This window comes from Pelophylax lessonae (assembly GCF_965119305.1).
Source record: "Pelophylax lessonae genome assembly, chromosome: 4".
In the NCBI taxonomy this organism is placed as follows: Eukaryota; Metazoa; Chordata; class Amphibia; order Anura; family Ranidae; genus Pelophylax; species Pelophylax lessonae.
Genome location: NC_138771.1, coordinates 177,908,061 through 177,931,470, shown reverse-complemented (window position 1 = coordinate 177,931,470; position 23,410 = coordinate 177,908,061). Strand labels below are relative to the sequence as shown.

Here is a 23,410-nt window from a genome sequence, read left to right as displayed (position 1 = left end):
TTGATTTGTCCATCAGTGCTGTATAGAGTACCTGCAGATTGAGCAAAAATCTAATAGTGTATGTCCAGTCAGCCAGCCACAATCCACTGATCACGGTTGCAATACTTTGCAGGCTCAAATGCAAAAAAATATATAAATGAACATTTTTTTTATTTTATTTTGAAAGTGCATTTTTTTATTTCTTTTGAGAAGGTGGAAAATGCCTTTAACAAATGAAATGTTGTCCAGATGGGTTTACATCTACTATAGTTATTTTAATTAAACAATATATATTTTATATATATATATATATATATATATATATATAATAACACATACACAAGTTACACACTTCTATGTGTCATGTTAGTAAACACTGGTAGTTGTATACTGTATATAGTGTGGGTTTGCATGTATGAGAGGGAAGCCTGTAGAAGGTGGGGCTCTTCCTATTCTGAGCTGTGCCTTGCATAGGACAATGAGCACACCTTCCTCCCTTGTCGTCCTGTGTGACCTGATCTCAGTGCTGGGATCACTTTCCTTCTTCTCTGTGCATTACGTAAGGCTGGGATCGTTTGTCAGGAGAAGCAGCATAGCTGCAGGCAGCTGGAGCAGAGAGTGAGAGGCAGGCTGTCTGTGCAGGAGGCTAATGACTGGGAAGCCCAGCGCTGGAGTCTCTAAGCTGACACTCACTCCACGTCTGCTGCTTCATTTACTTGGGCTCTTGGCTTGTATCTTTGCTCCTGGGATGGTTCAATAAGGAACAAAGCTGACTCAACTGGAGGAATAGGATTGGTATGAGGATTAGATCAAAATGGAAGGACTACTATCTCCAATGAGAGCTAAGGTAAGACTCCCTTAAATCCAATGATCTATCTTTTAAAGATATACTTATTTCTGAAGGATAGTGGATTTTGGTTTAATGACTGTGTGTAAGAGTGGTCCTGATGCTGCACAGGTGTGTGATGTAGCTCTAGCATTCTCCAGTTTATAAAGTCTTGATGGATGGATGAGGTGTACGGAGTTGCACTGTGGCAGAGGAGTTTCTAACATCCCAAAAGCCCAGGGGTACCTTTGAGCACACAGATTAAAATGTTGAGGGGCTGTTAGAACACCATTATGACTACTTTGAATCAAATCTAAGGCTAAGGATCTCTATTAGGTCTGCTGTGCAGGGGATCTGTGAACATATCTCTGATGAATCACAGCAGAGCGGGACAGTGTCACTTTTGTGACATCCATGCCTGTGTCAGTTTTTTCCTGCCTTTTGACCTTTCTGGATCTGATGAAAATGCACTTGCGTCTGTTTACATCAGGCTACCCCTGATCCATCACGTTTAGGTTAAGAAAAACAAAAAAGGACAGAAGAGTTGCTTTCCTTTTTTTTCTGGATATGGACAGACTCACAGATAAGTGTACGCAAGTGCACGTATATGTCCATTTACTTTCGCCTGCCCATGGAGTTACATGGAGCATCTGATCTGGTCTGCCTAAAAAAAATGATCGGTAGATCTGATAGGAAGGCCTATGTGAAAGGACCCTTAGATGTACAGAGGTCTGTAGCAGGGGCATTTCTAGTGTCCTAATAGATGAAGGGCACCAGATTAAAATGGTGCAGGGCTGGTAGAATATAACCTTTTCTTTTTTTTAACTGAACAAAAATAAATCGGTCTAAAAGCTGTAATAGGAATTATGATGATAAAATAAATATCGGAAGAATTAAAGAGTAGATAAATGATACCATGTTCCTAAACTGTATAATGCGTAGACTGTATCATCTCCGTATCTCCAAGGAGACCTGGGAAGCTTAGTGGAAGACCCAGGGCACTCAGTAAAAGACCTAGGACACTCAGTAGAAGACCCAAGGCACTTGGTAAAAGACCCAATGCACTCAGTAGAAGACCCAAGGTGCTCAGTAGAAGACCCAAAGCACTTGGAAAAAGACCAGGGGCATTCAGTAAAAGACCCAGGGCACTCAAAGGAAGACCTGGAGCCCATGCTCTGGGTGCCAGGGTTTAGCAACGCCCTTGCCTTGTAGCCAGAAGTTTGGTAGGAGTACCCTAAATACAACCTTAAGACACAACTAGAATTGTATCTTTGTCATCTTGTTCATCCCATTTTACTAGCCTGATGTTACATGGTGCTGTGTGATGATAAGAAAACTGAACAGCATAGGAAGGATTTTCTGTTGTTCTAACACATAATCACGCTATGCATTGCCAGTGTTAATTTAAAGGAAGCTGTTTTCATTTAAACAGAATGTAATTGTTACAACAAGAAATCAATAACGTGAAATGCTTCTACAAACCTGTGATTGTGACTGTGTTTATTTCTGTAAGCAAGTATTGGTTTTTGCCATAGAGTAATTGGAATTCTTTTTACTGGAGTGAACCTGATGAGGGTTTATGGATCAAGCCAGGAGCATGACTAGTATTCCAGTGTGACCAAATGAACAAGAATTTTATAAGGTATTTGAGGGTTTTATGTAGCTCTGCTATTAAAAGCCTATTGTAGATGAACTTTTGATATCTTTATTGAACTTGGTACCTTGGAACCTTGGTTTTACATTGTATTGCTTACATGATATATGAATATATTAGTCCACATTTGCACCTATATGATTTTATGCGTGTTGATTAACACATATTTTCTATGGGGCCCATTCACATCTGTGCATTTCTTTTTCTGTGCCTCTTGGAAAAAAGTACATGTGCGTCTTTTTTTGCGACAATGCGTGTTTTTGGCACATACTTCACAAAAAATGAAACACATAAAAATGCAAGAGCACATATGTGAACCTAATGACTGGTTGTCACAAACACTATACTGCTTTCCTACAAGTTACAGAATATCATTTGTTTACACTATAGATCATTTGTCACCAATAAAACCCCTTTATAAATTCTCTGACTATTGGACAGCTCCTTCATCCAAGCTAATATTGGCTGATGTACTTTAAGGACTAAGCTACATCATTGCATACACTGTCATTTGATATGTATAGATCTTACACTTCTGCAGAGTACAAGACATTGCTAAATTACCCGAACAGACAAGATATTAGGTTAATATTGTTATCATGTGCATTAAATTATTCTTGCTTCTGGTGAAGATTCCTACCTAATAGGAATTGACCTAGTTCTTTCTTTTTGCTGACACGACTGATGGTGGTTTGCTCCTGTCAGTCACGGTGATATTAAATAAGTTCTCTGTAACCTAGGGCAGTTGGTCAATTTCTCTTTTACAGTCTCTTATCAGATCAGAGAAATGTGCCGAACTGGAAGAACCCATGTTGTAACCTACACTATATGGTCAATCTGTTTTTTTCAAAGCTTGAGTGTGAAAAAAAATTGTATTTCTTTGAACGTTGTCTTATTGTAGTCTTTTCAGCTCACTGAGTTCCTGAATCATTTTTAAGAAGCTTGCTCCTGATTTAACATTCAAACACTGTAATCAATCATTATGTTTCATCTAACTGTCATCAGCTTATCTTTATGTTCATGGCAGTTCACACATTGTGACTGTCACTAAGATCTGAATGTGTAAGGCTGCAATTTCATGGGTAGGAGGACTGGGAGTACATAATGAATACCATAGACATGCCTGTCACTATCTTGGTTCTCAATTGATAAAGTGTGATGGAAGTTGACACAGTGGACCTTTCCTAGGTCAAATATTACAAGTGAAAGATGGGGTTTGCAAAACCAATGGATATGCAAACTGACACAAGCAGAGCTACTTAAACCAATAAAAACATATACTATATAGTGAACCTGTCATTTTTTAAATATGGGGGAGCTGTCAATGTTGGCCTCTTTATAAAACTGCTAGTAGCTTGGCAGTTGTTGTCCTTGACTCTGGCTTACTTTCTTAGTCATTGATCCAGAACAAGTAGGTAGATCAGGAAAGTCAGAGAAAAGTAAGAATGCTTGTTTGCATACTTTTCAAGGCAAGTGATTCGAAGTACTAAGGCGAGAGCTCTCAACTGTTCTTCATTTGGAGGGGCTCTCCATCTTTTGAGACCATATCCCTCTGTCCCTCATGCAGCCTCAGTTTTCCCTCTGTTTGGTCTGATGTGTACAGCTCTATATAAATGGTACTATTTTACTACCAAAAGTGTTAGGCTGTACTACATTTTTTTCAACCTCTATATTACTCCATATGTTATTTTGAAAAGCCAATATAAAGAGAAAATATAGGTCAAAAAATAAATTGTGTGCCTTATGCAATCATTTTCTACATATTAGGTATTTGTGGTCTGTGAAACCACGAGGTGAAAGGGACGTGCATTTTGCATACATACTACCTCTTTATCATTTTGGAAAGTTAAAAAGTATGCTAAAGGGTAGTCAACTAGCATCTTCAGAAGGAAAAGGATATCAATGGCAACTCCAATGTTTTTCTAATGTTAGGTTCCCATTAAAAAAAGTCAGTCAATCCAGAAATATTATTTCAGTTATAGATGCAGTATGTTGGTTGGACTGATGCACCCTCTGGCTTCTTATATCATTTAGGGATTCCAGTGGGGGGGGGGGGGGAGTGCATGTCATAGCACATCCTTCCAGAAAGTGCGCAGGATTAGAATCTCAAGTACAGAGATGACATATGCACCGAGTGCAGGTGGAATGATATTTTAAGATGATATGACCACAAAGTGAGATCTCTACGTGTAGCTGCATTTTGCATGACTTCAGTCACAGTATGAATGAAACATAAGGCTAGGGCTGATTACCAACAACCAGATTTTAGCTTTCATTGACTAATTGCACTGAGAAATCAAGCTTAAAAGTTGGTTGCTTGAAACAGTAGCTTTATATTTCTTTGCCCAAGTTTTCATGATTCAGCACCACTCCAGTTTGACAGTTGCTGTGTTCATCTCTTAAAAGAAACAGTTCTAAACAAATCCAAGCCAGATGATGATTGTGGACTTCCAAGTTCTAATCAGATGAATTATAAAATGTGCAATTTTTAAAAAGACGTATGATAGCGCATACCTAAAGAAAGGCTTATGAAAACAATAAACCTATATACTCACCTTCATGCTGCAGCATCTGTGTGATGCTGCAGCTGTCCTACATTTGCTCTAAGGCCAAGAACTGAGCGATTACATGACCACTGATCACTCAGTTGTCGGTCTGCGTCTCGGCTCCAGCTGTCAATCAGGCAGCCAGGTAAATCAAAATAATATTGTCGGGCTCATTTCAGGGTCTGGTGCGGCTCTGCCATGTCAGCAAATAGCAGGCAATAGCCTGCTATTAGCTGAATCTGGGTCACAGAAGAGCAAAATTAAGTGTACTTCTGTGACCCACAAAAGAAGTATGGCCAAAAAAACTTTCTCTTTTAATACACTGCTGTTCTGAGACTGTCTGAGTCCTGCCTGCAGAGTCAAACACAGAAGGGATCTGGCCAGATCTAGTGGACTGCATAACTGTAAATTTCCTTTTTGTCATTTACCAAAGGATAAGAACATCTGCCAGGCTTCCCTTAGAGAGATGTACCCTCACTTACTGTTATGGTGACAATGGTTTTAGCAAATAGGAAGCAGTATCTGCTACAGGGATACAAACAGCGATAAAATGCTGACAGGGGTTTTAGCTTTACCCTACTTAAAGAGACCCTGTCACTAGACCATTCATTTTACTAAAAATCTTCCTATAATAATACTTGCTCATTTTACTTTTTTATGTGTGAAATCCAAAGGCCTGAGACTGCCGCTTGGTTGCTGTCATCTACAAAATGATGTCAGCAGACTCAGAACTGTCTCTCAAGTGACACTCTATAGCAGGGTTTCTCAACCAGGGTTCCTCCTGAGGTTGCTAGGGGCTCCTTGAGAAATGGGAAATTTCTGCCTCTCAGATAAGTTCCCAATGACACCATTGTTCCTTTTAGCTATCTGTAAGGGGATAATTCTTTCCAATGATGACAAGAGTAAGGAGCATTCTTCCCACTGACTGTCACACTAATGTGTCACGAGTTGTAGAATTTTAATTTTTAGCAGGGGTTCCCTGAGCCCATACATTTATTTCAAGGGTTCCTCTGTGTTGAAAAGGTTGAGAAAGGCTGCTCTATAGTATTCCCCTTTGCTACTCCCCTTTGCTCCTCTCCAGACAGCTACAAAAAAGTTTACTTAGGGGCAGAGGGGCTGGACCAGCACAGACAGTATTAGACACTTCCAGAAAAGACGCACATGAATAAAACATATTTATGGAAAGAAAAAGACTGCATGTAAGATTTTGCAATACAAGATTTTTCTGCTCTTTAAAAAAAAAAAGTGTTTAGCTTACTATTTGGGTTGCTGTTGGAGATTTCCTCTAATTTCTTGTCTGTTAGCCGGTTGCCGACTGCGCACAGTATATTTACTGCGGCAGTCAGCCCCGGCCAGGCAGAGTGACGTAGATCTACGTCGCTAGCCTGTCACCGGGTTTTGAGCCAATAGCGGGCGAGCCCACGCCCGCTGAGGCGCGCGCGTGCCTCGGCTCGTTCACAGAGAAGTCCGGCCGTGTGACCGGCGGACATCGGGTCACACTACGATCGTCGGTAGAGCGGGAGAAAGGCGGACGGCTTATGTAAACAAGCTGCCTGTCATTCTCCCCTGTGTAAAAATGGAGATCAGACGGTTCTACTATGTAGAACCGTTGATCTCTGTTTTTACAATAGGAGACCTGTCCCACTACAGTTAGAAACACACCCCTAGGACACACTTAACCCCTCCCTGTCCAATACAGTTAACCCCTTCCCTGCCAGTGTCATTTTTACAGTAACAGTGCATATGTATAGCACTGATTACTGCAGTAATGTCACTGGTACCCCCAAAAGTGTCAAAAATGTCAGTCAAGGGTCCGATCTGTCCGCCGCAATGTCGCAGTACCGCAAAAAAATCGCAGATCGCCGCCATTACTCGTTAAAAAAAAAAACACCAAAAATGACAAAAATCTTTCCCTTTGTTAGTAAACGTGATAACTTTTGCGCAAACCAATCAAAATACGATTTTTTTTTACCAAACATAGGTAGCATAAAACAAATTGGCCGAAAATGTTAAAAAATTTTGATTTTTACATTTTTTTGGGGGGGGAATTTCATATAAAAAAAAGTGAAAAATATTCTTATTTTTGCAAAATTTACGCTCTTTTTTTGTTTATAGCGCATGATCAAAATATCGCACAGGTGATCAAATACCACCAAAAGAAAGCTCTGTTTGTGGGAAAAAAAGGAAGTGAAATTAGTTTAGGTACAGCGTCGCACGACCGCGCAATTGTCCGTTAAATTTGCGCAGTAAAAAATCGCAAAAAACCCCCTGGTCAGGAAGGGGGTAAAATCTTCCGGGGCTTAAGTAGTTAAAACCATTGTCAGTTAGACAGTAAAAAAAACTCTCCAATGGAGCACCGGAGAGCAGTCAAAACTGACCAGGGTTCTAACTCTTCCCCACTCCAGTCCAATAACTTTAAAAAGATTATGTTGGACATACACTTTAAAAAAACACTTTATTTCTTAAGTATCATTAAACAAAACAATAGGAGAAAGGTAATTTTTATTATATAAATCTGGATTGCATTGCATCGTATTGCTGAGTTATAAGGACCTTTGGTCTAAAATTACTCCATGATTTTTTTTGATGGTTCACGTATTCAAAATCTTAACCCCGGCGCAGGCAGCTTAGGAAGCTTTCTCACTGGGCCATGTGTTTGCAAGAGCTGCACTCTATAATTTCTGCCTTGGAGAACTGAGGGATTTGTTTTTTTTTAAATGGTAACACGATTCATTATCAAGCCATGTTTAGACACCAACTTGCTCTCCATCTGAATAAGGGTGCCTATAAATTGCACATAAAATGGTAATTACCTTATTCCATCTTACATACTTAACCCAACTGAATCATTGAGCTCAATGCATTTTTATTTTGGGATTTGCATAAAAGTCACATAAATATTCATGAGATTGTACAAGCTCTGCAAACAAAATAATCGGTAATATTATAAAGAAAAGACTTAGGATGTTTTTTTCTTTTATCCTAAACCATATTAAATAGTTTTGGCTGACACTGGTCAATGTATATTGCCACTTAGTGTTGCTGGAATTGCTTTTATGTGGTCAAGCCATAGTTAAATACAGTCACTAATAAACATGTCAAAGGAAATTGATGCTCTTGTGTAATAATGCTTGGTGGAGTTTATTGTAGTAAACCATATAATGACTGATGATGTATTCTTCCTACAAATGCTCCTTCTGCATTTCCTTTATGCTTGTCCAACTGTCTGTGTATCTTTTTCTCCTTCTCTCTCTCTCTCTCTCTCTCTTTTTTTTTTCTTTCTTTGAAGTACCTAATTATATTTTCCTATTTAATGTGTCATTTGTAGTTGACTGCCTTTCATATTTCACAAGAATCCTCTCAGCGTTGCCAGCAGGATTTTGAGATGTCAAAGGAATTCTAGTAATTTAAACCCCCACCCAACCAAATGCTCAAGGTGTTGACTTGGCTACACATTATCATGTACAGGTGCCTCATTGGCTTGAGGGAAATGATTGATTTGACTATTTTCTAGAAATGTGTTTTCAGGTTTGCAAATAGTATTATTTGAACATTTAGCTCCTGGAAAGAATAAGCTCAAGACATAAACTGATTTCCTTGGATGGAAAGGAATCATTGCTAAATAATTTACAAGGTGTGAGGAAATTACCTACTAAGTGGTGTAGGTCTTACTAAAGGTTTCTGCGTTGTTGAATAATAACCATTTCTTTGTCCTTACTGGTTGTACCTAGTTGCATGGTGAATTATCCTGGAAATTTTTATTTAAAGAATATTATTTCTCCTTTTTTTTAAAAAGTTTGTTAGTCTAGCTAAGTAGTATTTTATTGGGCAGATGATTCCAGTAAAAGGTATTTCTCCATCAGGGTTAGAGAAAAGTGATTTTACTACATACACAAGGGTGTAACTGTAGCATTCAACTGCAATAGGCCCAGCAGCACAGGGGGCCAAAGCAATTGTAAAATGATAATAAAAAATGTACATTAACATATATATATATATATATATATATATATATATATATATATATATATATATATATACACTTTTTTATAGAATCAATATCTTTGCTTATTTTTTGTTTTATTATTTTAGAATGCAAGTCTCAGTTGGACTTCTTTTACACAACCGTCCTGATAAGATCCGCCTGTCTTTTGTCCTGTCAGGTCTGAGTAGAAGTTTAAGGTTAACCTATGGGTAAGCAGATGTAAATGGACCTCCAAAGAAAAAAAAACGAAAATATTTGCGCCTTTTTCTGGATTTTGGACATAAATGTGATGGATTTGAGGGAAAAGAATGTACACTGGTGCATTTCGGTTTACATTCACCTGCCCATAACCATAAACCTAACATGGGTCCATTAAGCTCCATGAGGAAAAAACTGGACGGACAGGTGTCACAAAAGTAGGATCTGTTCCACTGAGCTCCCATTCAGCAGGGGACCTGTTCACAGATCCCCTGCAGAATGGGAGCTCAATGGAACGGATGTTACTTTTGTGACACCTGTGTCTGTGTCTGTTCCGCATAAATTTAATCGGAAAGGACACCGCCCATGTGGCATTGCTTTAAAGATGAAAGTTTGGAGGTCTACAGGACTTTGTTAGGTATGCTGGAGAAGTAGCGACATAGAATAGTTTGCTGTTGGAAAGATTTTGTTTATTCCTACACAGAAGCAAAGAAACATAGAAAAATGACAAAAAGACCAAGTCCATTGTGCCTGCCCTTGTGGGTATTTATTTTATTACATATTTTCTAGGTCCATATTTGATAAATAAAAGCCCTCATTTCTTGGTTGATATCTTACTGGAATGGAAAAACTTACTTTGTAGTCAATAAATATTATATTATATTATATTATATTATATTATATTATATTATATTATATTATATAAAATTCAGTGGAAATTCTGCCGCCTAGGTACTGTTAACCAGCTTTTCATGTGAACATTTCTGGTGGTTTTGTTTTTTCTTACAGTCCTAACTGTCAGTTTAACTGGCTGCTATCGAAATTAGCTTTAGACTTCTTATGACTGTTGGTGGGACTAAGCCATCATCATATCATTTCATTGTAATAAAAGGTGCTATAAATGAGCAGGTCTAATATTGGTGCAGCATAGGTAAAGATGGCTAGAAACAAGCTAAAATATGTTTGGCCTTGCTGCATACTTACCATGGTGTGTTTTCTATAACTTAGCCAACTGCTTTATGCACAGGAATTGACTGGTTACAGAAAGAGTTCTGTGAGAGATGCTACTGAATTCCATGCTTTTATTGGTATGCGGTTCATACATTTCTCCCATCATTGAACATTTGAGTTGAGAGAGTTTAGTTAGATGTTTTGCTGGCTAGTAAAGTGTGCAAGAGACATTTTGTATTCCATTATTGAGCATGGCTCTCAAATATTTGTCTACATTGTGCATGACTTATGTATTGCACTCATCTTAAGTATATTTAGGTATATTTGCTACTTCGGTTGCCTGTAAGTGGCTAGAATAGAGTTCCCTTAAATCACATTATTGACAAAAACCTTTATTGAGAATGGAAGGGAAGGAATTGGACTTTATTGGCACCGGTATTAAAATTGTATATTTTATTAGAAAATTCACAGAAACATAAATAACAAAAAACACAAAAGAGAGAGATAAAAAAGGCCAACATACAATGTACATATAATACAGTAAGGCGGCAAAGCCTCAAAACAGTGTGAAAATCGCATAGCCTGTCAAATACTAATGATTGTAACAACAGTCACATATAACAATCACATATATTACAGAATAACCTGTGTTCATGAGGCGGCCAAAGAGAGGGATAATGACCGTCTCTGAAGGTCGTCTGTACAGAGTGGGTACACAGATGTTAGGTTGAATCCCAGCTGCCCTACATGTTTCGCTTAACCTAGTAAGCTTCTTCTGGAGCATGTGGTGAAAACAGACATCTGCATAGGGACAAAACAATGATAGTAAATATCCTAATATATAGGCATACAAAGTAGGATTTGACATATATATGTAGAGGTTGTTGTACAGTCATCCAACTGAATAGAGCTAACAACCAACCAATACATGATTACTCTTGGGGCTACATATAATACCCTTGTCACACCAAGGGGAGGGGGGTAAAGGTAGGGAAGCAGAAAAAGAAGAGGAAAGAGGGGGGGAAAAAGAAACGGGGGGGGGAGGGAGAAGAAAAGGAGGGAGGGGGGAGGGAAAGGGAAGATGAAGGGAGAGGGGGAAGGGAGAAAACAGGGAAGGAAGGGCCTGAATGCTGGGAGTGCCTACCAGGCCCGCAGACACAAATGGAGCCAAAGTAGGGACCAGGTATCTGGTATGAGGGAATATTCTAGTGGAAGGAACCACAACTATAGTCATGTGTTAAACGAAGATACATACCTGAGAAAGATTTCAGGTGATCAGACCTTGTAATAAACCCAGCCTGGTAAGCTGGAATAATAACGAGGGGGGTCGGTACGCTGTGGTTGGAGCAAACTGCCTAACACAATTGCCGGAATTAACATAAGACAGAGTACTTCATATAACCTGAAATGAATAATGTAATGAGTAGGATATACAGTCGACCAGGTACTGATGAAATAAAAAGGGAGCTAGGGTAAGGACTATTGCCCAAAACCTCACCTACAGTGCAAGTGAAAAAACCACCAATACAGAAACCCCAATTACATGCAAGGGTTAATAACGTATGCCTAGACTGTTAGAGGGAATAGCAGACCCAAATAGTGAAGCAACATGCACAAGCAAGATTAAAAATAAAGATAGAGTGCCTGGAATAAATGTAGAGATCCCTGTTGTATTCAGTACCCACAAAACACCGGGGTGTAATAGAGCAGAAATAGCAACTTAATAGCCAATGAATCTCATTAGGGCGTCACTCACATAGATACAGATCATAATCAAGGGCTCACTGTCATGGAAATCCGATCCCAACAAAGGGGATTGTATGAAGAGGCCGGAGGAAAAGAATGCCCCGACCTATAGAGCCAAAACAAGGGCAGGCGAGGTGGGTACACCTCATATGCCTAGGACCTGTTGGATAATATGGATAGTAAATTCACAGACAGCGGTATGTGGTGACATATTAGCCCAAAAGAAACAGATATATAAATGCACTTACCCAGGTGTGTTAGGCATGAGTATGCTCCCAATACAGCGACCCTATATATACCCCCCCCCCCCCCGGATGGGGATACCGCCATGTTTAGAGCGAGTAGCGCGCTCTATTTAAGCGCCGTGGTCCCTGGTGATGAGTCATTTGTGACGTCATCACCCCCGGCCGGTATTCCCCGCACATGTGCGGGCCGTAGGCGTCACCATGGTGACCCAGCACAAGGCTGGCCACGTCATGGCTGGGGGATGGAGCCCTTGTGAGTCAGCCGACCCACAGCACTTCCTACTATCCACGTCAACGGGGGCGCCGATTGGCAGCCCAACCGTTAGCCCAACCTGGTAGGCACTCCCAGCATTCAGGCCCTTCCTTCCCTGTTTTCTCCCTTCCCCCTCTCCCTTCATCTTCCCTTTCCCTCCCCCCTTTCCCCCCCCTCCTTTTCTTCTCCCTTCCCCCCCCCCCCCGTTTCTTTTTCCCCCCTCTTTCCTCTTCTTTTTCTGCTTCCCTACCTTTACCCCCCTCCCCTTGGTGTGACAAGGGTATTATATGTAGCCCCAAGAGTAATCATGTATTGGTTGGTTGTTAGCTCTATTCAGTTGGATGACTGTACAACAACCTCTACATATATATGTCAAATCCTACTTTGTATGCCTATATATTAGGATATTTACTATCATTGTTTTGTCCCTATGCAGATGTCTGTTTTCACCACATGCTCCAGAAGAAGCTTACTAGGTTAAGCGAAACATGTAGGGCAGCTGGGATTCAACCTAACATCTGTGTACCCACTCTGTACAGACGACCTTCAGAGACGGTCATTATCCCTCTCTTTGGCCGCCTCATGAACACAGGTTATTCTGTAATATATGTGATTGTTATATGTGACTGTTGTTACAATCATTAGTATTTGACAGGCTATGCGATTTTCACACTGTTTTGAGGCTTTGCTGCCTTACTGTATTATATGTACATTGTATGTTGGCCTTTTTTATCTCTCTCTTTTGTGTTTTTTGTTATTTATGTTTCTGTGAATTTTCTAATAAAATATACAATTTTAATACCGGTGCCAATAAAGTCCAATTCCTTCCCTTCCATTCTCTCTACTACTACTCAGGATGTGGCACCCTTAATTTTACTCCCCCCTTTTTGTGCGCCTAGACACCCTGCGACTTAGGAGCGCACATACAAACTATTTAAAAGCCTTTATTGGCCTCAGTAAACATTCCATGTATTGTTTCCTTTTGTGTTCTCGTTCTTATTATGTTCTTTCACTATCATCCACTTTCACTTGTAAACTGGTTCAGGTTTCTTGGACACCGCGTACTGAATATGCTCTGAAGGTAAACATTTCTTTGTTCTAGCATTGTTTGAGTACTGCCTAAACCAGAATGACTGTTCTTTAAACAGACCTGGTCAGGATGGCTGGTATGTGTTACAGCTGTGGCTCTCTTCCAGCACTGGAGACTGCCATTGTCTAACTCTTGGACGTGGTGCTCATCCTAGGGCAAAGCAGACGTATAAAGAAAAACTGAGCTGAGAGAAATATGGAAGATTTCACTGCTGACTTCTCTCTCTGAAAATTCCAGCTGCCTGGCTGGCATGCAAATCTAATGGCCTCTGTACCCGCTAAGTCACTGACCCAGAATGAGTAGGCAAATAAGGGGTTCTGACTTCACTTGCTGCCTGCAAGTACAGGCCAATGTCTCAGAAATTTTGAAGTTGGAAGTTTAGTATGACAGCCAGGAAAGCATTTTCAGAAATTGCTCAGCAATGTCTGCCTCTGTATTTTTGTCTGCAAAAGCTTCCTTGAGATCCTGTATAGCTCAATTCTCTACATAGATAAGTTATATTTGTGTTATATACCATGGATTAGGGACTAAAGGGTTAGTTCATCTTTACACCCCCCCAACCCCCATGGTACCCGCAGTTTTTACCTCTGGAGTTGTAGCAGCTCTATCAGTCTGGGGATATGAAACCCCAGCTCTTCTCCCTTAGCGCTTCCAGGACAGACCAAATGAATTCTGATTGGTCAGCCATGGATTCTGATTGGTCTGATGAAAAAGAGCAGGAATTCAGAATCCCTAAACTGATGGAGCTGCTGTGGGAATGCTGACAGCTTGGGACCCCTAAAGGTAAGTAAAGTGGGGGGTGGGGAGGGTGTCCAGTGTTAGTTCACATTAAAAAAAATTCTGTGAAGGTCAACTGACGCTTTAAAAGAAAATAAAGTTAACTGCCTTTTTGTTAAAGTTTGTTGGTATATGCAGTCTCCCTTTCCTCTGCCTGTGGTCATATGAAAACCTGCCAGTATATATTCCAAACATTTATCACAAAATACAGAAATCCATATTCTCTCTTTTACTTTAGTCAGGCACAAATGCACTCGAGTGCCCCTGATGTTCATGCTGGCATTCATCTTCTCCCCCTGGCTGGCCTGCTGTTGGTTAATTCCTGTAATCTGGTCTTCTCGCCTTCTGTTTGCTCCTTAAAGCTCAACTTCAGGCAGATATTAAAGGCACAACTTATTTTAGCCCTGTATTTTTTTAATAAATCATTACATTTTTTTCCAATACAAACAGTGTAAGTACCCAAATGTAACTTGGTTTCAGCCTCATGCAGTCCCTGTACAGCAGAGTTTAGGCTAGGAGAGGGGAAAGCAGTACAAGAAGCCAATCATTTGTGCTGCAGTGCTCATGTGGTAACAAGTGACATTCTCACAGGAGGAGAGAGAACAGAGAAATTAGCTCTTCAGCTTGCTGCTTCTCTTCTCCCTGTCCAGTCACAGGCTGGTGGAGAAACAAGTCCTGTAAGTGTTACTGAACCACAGCAGATAAAAATCAGGCAGCCTGTCCTGTCAGACAGAACTGTGCTGTAAATTTGTCTTTGGTTCAGCTTTAATCCAACCCTAGCGAGATGCAAGCTAGTGTTTTTCTTGGACCTAAAACCATTCTTTCTCTTAGCCAACTGAAATTGCACTCACACACCTTGAAATATGAAAGAAATGCAAAGCAAATCATTTTGGGAAAAAAAGTATGCAGTCCTACATAGTAACAATGTAAATAGTTTGTTTAATATAGAACACTTGTAAGGGCCCTTTCACACGGGCGTTCCGCATGTCCGTAAAACATCCTATTTTTTTGCGGGTGATTTACGGACATAATGTATGTCAATGGCATTGCGGATGTCAGCGGATGACCATCCATTCAGCGGATGACCACCGGAACAGAACCTTATTTTTGTTCCGTTTAAAAGACGGAACTGATGCAAAATCGGATGTCAGCGGTGTCATCCGCTGACATCCACAATGCCCATAAACATATATTATGTCCGTATATCATCCGCAAACGGATGGGATGATATGCGGACATACGGAGCAGATGACACAAGTGTCATCCGCTCCGTGAAAAAAAAAAAAAAAAAGTGCCGGAATGGACCGCAATGCGGTCCACTCCGTGTGAAAGAGCCCTAAATAAAGGTAAATTTAGTGGACCTTCTGCAGTTGCAAATTATTTCTGATTAGCACTAGCTACTTGGTATTACTTGTTGCTCTGGGATACCCTGTTGTTTTTTAACAGTTTAGCACATTTAACTATTGTATGCAGTTTGTCCAGCTTATATTTAATGTTATATTTATTCCATCAATTGTTTGTTCAGTTTTGAATGCATAACTTTTTTATTAACTGTTCAAAATCTATGATAAACCACATACAAGATATATATATATTTTTTTTTTTGTAAATGATTTTTATTAGGTTTTTGCAAAACATGTACCACATACAAGATATTAATTATAGATCCCACCACTGATAGAGAAACTGCTCAGGCACCGAATGATTCTGATGCTATGACCCTTTCCACAAAGCTCTTCTAAAGTTATTAGAAAGATGTACCCCAAAAGCCCCTGTCCAGAATAAGTTCCATGAAGTCTCTTCTCTTGTTCCGTGTTATTGAATATGTGCTTTATAAGAGATACAATAAGCAGGATAATATGAAAAAATACAAGAGTGAGCTTTATTGTGCAGTTTAGCAAGGGTTCACAAACTGTTAATTAGAGATGAGTAAAATGATCTGTTGGGTTTAATGGTGTACTTCATGGGTGCTCAACCTGTGGCCGCTCCGTGTGAAAGGTCCGCTGCGGGACTTTTTTTTTTTTTTTTTTCCACGGAGCGGATGACATTTCTGTCATCCGCTCCGTGTGCCCGCATATCATCCCATCCGTTTGCGGATGATATGCGGACATAATGTAAGTATATGGCATTGCGGATGTCAGCGGATGACACCGCTGACATCCGATTTTCCTTCCTTTCCTTTTTTTACACGGAAGAAAAAATGGGGTTCTGTTCCATTTGTAAAAACGGAACAGAACTGAAAGGAGGAAAATCGGGTGAAAATAGGCTTGGTACACATCCTTGTGATTGCTAAACATGCCCAAGCATGGAATTCAAAAACTGGAGCAGATTAGATCCATTTTTTGCCTACACAGGTAGCAACAATGTAAATGCAGGAAGCATTTTGGGGCCCAAAACAATGTGAGGGAGTGGGGGTGTCGGGGTGTGTGGAATTGTGCTTGTGCATGCTACAAGGCAAACCCTGTGTAGGTAAACCCTAAAACGTGACCTCGATCTGGTCTGTTCTCACCCACTAACATTAGCGAATCTTCATTCACTGCCCAACAGGTTTTTTTTTTTTTTGTAACATTTAGAGGCTAAGTGTACCTTTGAGCTGGAGTACTGGAGTATGCAGAGCATTACCTGCTGCAGAGAAAAACTCGACAGGTTTGTCTTAAAAAAAACTTCACACAAAGACTGGTTCCTAGACATCAAGGTGGGGAAAACTTTTGCTTTCTTTCCCTATGAGACCAGTAAAATCCCTCTCCTTTCCTCCACCAGAATTTTACCAGGGTGTATAGGTGCCTATTGCTTCTCTACAGCAATGTTTCTCAACCCCAGTCCTCAAGTACACCCAGCAGGTCATGTTTTCAGGATTTCCTCAGATGAAAAGGCTGTGGTAATTACTAAGGCAGTGAAACTGATCAAATCACTTGTGCAAAATAATGTAAAGCCTGAAAATATGACCTGTTGGGGGTACTTTAGAACTGGAGTTGAGAAACATTGCTCTACAGTACCCAAGAGTTTCCTTCAGTCAGTGCCCCAACACTTGGAGATGAAGTGCGGATTTTGTCTATTGCAGTTCATTGCTAGTGCTTCCTTTTTGTCAGACATTTGGACAGAAGGTTCTTCTGTTCCAGGTCAGTGGTGATTTTGCAGTGTATATGTGCTCTGTTTATACTTTAAAAACTATTCTGGGTACCACCTTTACTAAATGATAAAAGCCCACTGGTATGGCCATAACAAGGAAACTGCTAGTACACCCCCTAATTGGTTAAAATAATTCATAAGGGTGCGTTCTTTATACAGAGTTTAGTCCTCCTTACTTTGAAAATTCAAGTCTAGGGTTCACTTTGAAGTAGTAAAGCTCCCGTGCGTTTTTATTTCTTTCCTACCATCCAGCCCCAGCATGATACAATTTCATAGAGATTCATTGTAGTACTTAAAGCGTAACATTCCCCCTGGGTGATCTATGTACATTACAAGGATTTAGTGGGTCTAATGGGAGTGGTTTCATAATTATCTATCAGCTGTGGCAGCTGTAGAGCTCTAATGAGGGAAGCTGTTGGGCCTGCATCCCTTTAGACCTGTTCCTATTGGGATTATCTCACCAAAAATGACATTTTTGTTGCAGGGGATGCCAGAAATCTGACTTGTATCTTAGGCAGACTTCTGGGAAAATTGGTGAGCCAATCACACAAGCAGGAAATTATGTTTCTGGGGTGTGGTCAGTACACATTTTGTGTACAGAACAGCTCCAGGTAGCCATATTGCATTGCAATTTCAGAAAATTGCAACAGCTGCAGATTGAAAAGGAAAGGCGATTTTTAATAACATTTAATTGCATTATGTTTTGTGTTTTGTGTCGCAATTGTATACGCTATATTGTTTTTTTTTATTTACTATCCCCCCCCACGAAAGTGGAGTTACCCCTTAAGCCTGGAATGTTTTGCCAATGACCACACCCCAGTTGCCACACCATCAATAGACCATTCATTGAGGAGCTTTGTAACCTTCATCATATCTGAACTTGTATCAGGTCATGGTGGCAGAGTGGATGAGATTTTATTCTTCTTTTTTCTCTAGTGTTAAAGCCATGTTAACCCTTTAAAGCAAAAACTCAATCCTAGATGGAGTATCCAGTTGATTTCAGCCTATTATAGTTACCAAGTTTTGCTTTGCATGAGCAGAATTTATCACCTGATTAATGAGAAATAGCCAAGTATATTAGCAACCTTTTGGCTAGGTTCACATCTATGAACTGCAGTAATGCACACACTTTGATGTGCATTTTTTTAAGCTTTTATTGGAATGGGCTGCATACCGCATCAAATCACACCATAAAAGTGTATGTATTTTTTTCTTGCGCAGCACACTTAACTACATGGTAGTGCGTATGCTGCAATACACATGCATTCCTGAAACACAAAAATTGGAACAGAGCCTTAAGGTGGCCATACACTGTAAGATATGTGTTGATCCACATAGCCACACTAGCATGGATGGATCAATCTTCCCTTCTGGCTTTTGTATTTTAAAGCCAGAACCACAACACCTGCATCTGATTGGATGTAACCGCGGTTTGCCCACAAATTTTCTGTCTGGCTAATTCATTTTCAAAAGGATGTTCGGCTTCAGAATGCCAACAGGGCCACCAATGGCTCGCATTTTATTTGGTTTATCAGGGACATGTATAGCCAGCTTAACATAGTGTATCTGTGAATTATTTTCTAAAGATGCCCACTAACAATTCTGTCACCAGTTAAAATAATCACTGAATTCCAAACCAAATCCCTTTGCATGTGGCACTGGAGATAGTAGGAATTGTCAATATATAGGTAGGCTTATAAATATATGTTTGAGTAAATTAATACGTTGACCACTGTACCTTGGGCGTCAAATCCTTCTGTCCTGCTTTCCTTCTTGTTAGCAATATGTAACTATTTTTTGAAAACTGTACATCCAGTAATGTAATGAACAATATCTAAGCATATAGTTGTTTGGTCTTTTCTGAGATATATGATGGTTATTATAATAGATAGCTTCTCACAGGTCCTTTAGGAAATTTATGTAGTGTACATCAAGAATTATTTTAATATGAATTCTTTTCATGTTGTGGTTCTAAGTCCTGGTTTCATTTCATGGTTCAAAATTAGTTCCAGGTTATTTACTATCTAAAATAAATGAGGTTTAGAAAAATAAAATTAATGTAGCAATACAACTGCTTTCCGGAATAGCGAGTAAAGCAATCAAGCATCAAACTGTGTGGTTGCTGAGGTTGTTGCCATGACAATGAGAAGAAGCACTTTCAATGATCTGAGCCAGTGGAAATATCCACGTTACTGATTGATAGTTTGTTGCTGCTCTACTCTTGTACGCAAATGTGATGACAGCATACAGCAATTACTGGTAATGTCTAACAGCTGCTTCTTAGCTTCAAGAACTATATTATTACAGACAAGATAAACCAGCTACATGTACATTAAGATAGCTAACCTTTTTATTTTTTACCTCAGGAATTATCCAGCGCCCCTTGTATTCCTTTCATTCATATTTCCCATTTTCATCCCCTTTCTTTGGAGAAAGGGAAACAAAGGCTCCTCAAAGGGCATTAAATGATTCCATAGGATTGTGACCGCTTCAAGTCTTCCTCTTTTTAATAAAATTTAACATTACTACTGTATGTACAATTATTTTACAGTAAGAGCTTCTAAAACTATCTAACCACTTGACTATATCCCCAAACATCCGATGTATGGAAACTCATTCAAAGCTGTATGCTAATACATACGGTGGCATTGGCTGTAAAGTTCTGAGCAATACATACATTGATTTATTTATCTTAAAAATCATTTCCTTTTTATCCCACCACCATCATTGGTCTCATGCCTAAAACATATCATGGATCCTTAGAGCCCTGACATGCCTTGAGGTCAAACCAATACATTCCCTAATGGTCTTCTTTACCATGCTAGCCAAAACACTGCAGAGTCTGGCCTGCTTAAAGTATAACTAAAGACATACATTTTGTTTTTAGTTTTGGATGGGGGATTAAAACTTCTGTCAGTTTTTATTGCTGTACGGGAGATTCACCCTCTCTATTTGTCCTGTCTTTTTGTCCTGTTCAACATTATCATTGAAAGTGAAACTAAAAGAAAAATCCCAAATTTTTGGGTTGTACCGAGAAAAGTAATGCAGGGGGAATCTTCCAATGATGACACTAGGGATGAGCTTCGAGTTCAAATCAAACATTGGCTTTTCGCTTGTTCGTTGAATGACGAACAAATGGGCATCTTCGCAGGAACTTTGAGTTGCTGCATTATCATGGACTCTCTGACTTCTGAATTCCAATAAATAAATCACTGGCTGGCAGATTTGAACTCACAACTCTTATCATGACAAGTCTGGTATTCTACCACCTACACCACCAAGCCTGCTGAAGCCAAACCTACTCTCCCTAACTTTTATCTCATCCACTGTGTTTAGGGTGAGATAGGATGTAGTTAGGCCGGGAAAGTGTATTCAACCTTGAGATCAACGTTATTTATATATATATATCTATCTATATATATCTATATATATAGATATATATAGATATATATATATAGGCACTTCAGTTTATATTAGCTTATGTCAGTATTGCTGGGAAAAAAAAACTGCGTACCTGGCCCCTTGGGTCTGGTATGGATTTTAAGGGGAACCCCATGCCAAAATTTATAAAAAAAAAATTGTGTGGGGTTCCCCCTAGAATCCATACCAGACCCTTATCCAAGCACACAGCCTGGCTTGCCAGGATGGGGGCGAGCGAGCGCCCCCCCCCCCTCCTTAACCATACCAGACTACATGCCCTTAACATAGGGGGGTGGGTGCTCTGCCCCCCACCCCAAAGCACCTTGCTCACATGTTGATGGGGACAGGGGTCTCTTCCCCACAACCCTGGGCTGTGGTTGTGGGGGTCTGCAGGGGAGGCTTATCAGAATCTGGAAGCCCCCTTTAACAAGGGGAACCCCAGATCCTGGCCCCCCTCTATGTGAATGGATATCGGGTGCCCATTCACCAAAAAAGTGTACAAAAAAATGACAAAAGCCAGTTTTGGAAAAGTCTTTTATTAAAAAAATAAAAAAATACTGTCCCCCTATGATCAGTCGCTGGCCACACGAAAAATAGAGAAAAAAAAAAGAGAAGAAGCTCCTGATTCTCCAGAGGCTTCCCGCCGAATGAGCTGTTTTGATTTTGACAGCTCTTTTATAGTGACCTGACGTCACAAGCCGTCCCACAATACACTGCTCAAGTGCAGTGAATAAACTACTGATGTCAGTAATTTATTCACTGCACCTAAAGCAACGGATTATGGGAGCTGTCAAACTCAGATAAATCTAGGGGGTTCCCAAGAGATTCCCTTAATTAGCAGGGATTTTTAGCAAAATTAAACTGCCTTAAGGGTTGATTCATACCACAATTTCTAAATTCCTGGATGCAATTTTTATTTTTTTTTGCATGCATGTTTTTGATGTGTTTTTGATGCGTTCCAGTGCATTTTTTCCCCTCCTTTTTTTTCTTCATCTCAATTGAAAACATGTGTGTTCCAATGCCTTTTTGATGCACTTTGCCACGTTCCAGATGAGTTCAATGCAGAAAAAATGCAACATGTTCTACTTTTGTTGACTGCACTGGAACACACTACACTGATGGGAACTAGGGTAATTGGAATAGACGAAAAATGTTGCCCATGTGTTTTTGATGCAGAATAAAAACACACTGGACTGCATGTGAATCAGCCCTAAAGACAGTTGTGAAGGCAAAATTATAGCTAGCACTAGGCAAATATAAATTAGACAGATTTCTGCAGTACATAATGAAATTTATAGCAGCGTAGGTACCTGAATTTGACCTGGTATTAGCTTCTTGCAGTCCCTCTACAGCAGATCTCAGAGTGGGAGTAGAAGAAGCAACACAAAGAGCAAATCAGCTTACAAAAAAGCATGCTGATGGGAGGAGAAAGCTGAGAAAAAAAGAAGGACATGCTGCTTTCCTTTCACTGTTCATGACAGCCTGGATTCACGGGAAGTGGATCGAATGATGTTTGTCATCATTCAATGCAAAGACTGAGGGAGTTTTGTAACAGAGAAGTAGTGCTGGGGACAGCTCCAGGTTTAAGGTGAGTATTTCAGAAAAAGTGGCCGCTTTCATTTTATTTTTATTTTTGATTGCAGTTCTGTCTTAAAATAGATTTGCCAATGTTTAAGACTTTGATGAGCTTTTGCTTTTTTTTTTTTATTGTTTTGAGCATTTTTTGGTGTATTTCATTGTTTTTTATTTATTAATTCATTTACCGTATTTATTTTGAGGTTCTTGAAGACAACAGAAAAGAATTGAAAAGTCTTTGTTGTCTTTGTTTTTGTGTATTTTACAATTATTTGACATTTTCTAAAATAGGATAATAAAATATACCAAAAAACTTATTTATGTGTGCTGTCTTTTTTTTCCTTCACATTGTCTAAAAAACAGCAAAATAAACCAAACAATGAAGGGGAAACAGTATAAAATTGTGGTATTTTTTACTTCTTAATTGTATACTTGCTTTTATTTATTTATGTATTTATCAGCAAATCTATTTACTGTAATTAGTGTAAAATGGCAGCTTGGTGAACACCATGGTCCAAGTTTTACCTCCTCACAGTTTATTCAGTGGGCTGTGTTTAGAAAACAGCGCATTGATAAAATTGGCCATTGATGAAAATTATTTTGTGAATGGATTTCTCTAATCTCTAATGGATTTCTCTAATCAGCTTTATTGTAAACAGAACTCTTTACTGCTAGATAGTCAGTCATGAATTGTCCATCATAGTGAACCAGAACACAGACACAAGAAAAGCAAGGAGCAACAGAAATGGTACACCACAAACATGTATTGTATTGACAATCATTCATGAAGACATAAAATTATACTATAGGGACACTATTTCTGGATTCAGATATTGCACTTCACTGACCTCCTAGCAGGTGTAACTTGTAAAATGATATTCCTAGAAAAAGCCTGAAGGATAGTCAAGGCTATTCTAAGCCCGCAAAAGTCTTCTGGGACTTGTACTGTATAATGCGACATTGTGACAATATGTTTGTACCATACCTGTTCAGTGTGCTGAAATGTAACAGTTTACTGGAATGAACAAAAATCAGA

At 39.6% G+C, this 23,410-nt stretch overlaps 1 protein-coding gene across 1 annotated transcript in view; it reads left to right on the top strand.

Annotated features, from left to right (window-relative positions):
• Positions 1 to 521: 521 nt before the first annotated feature.
• FRMD4A (FERM domain containing 4A) overlaps positions 522 to 23,410 on the top strand; it is a 580,110-nt gene continuing 557,221 nt past the window's right edge. Inside the window, exon 1 of the mRNA XM_082254218.1 lies at positions 522 to 826. Within this exon, the coding sequence (XP_082110344.1) occupies positions 794 to 826 (33 nt within the window). The 5' untranslated portion in view covers positions 522 to 793. The remainder of the gene's footprint in view (positions 827 to 23,410) is intronic.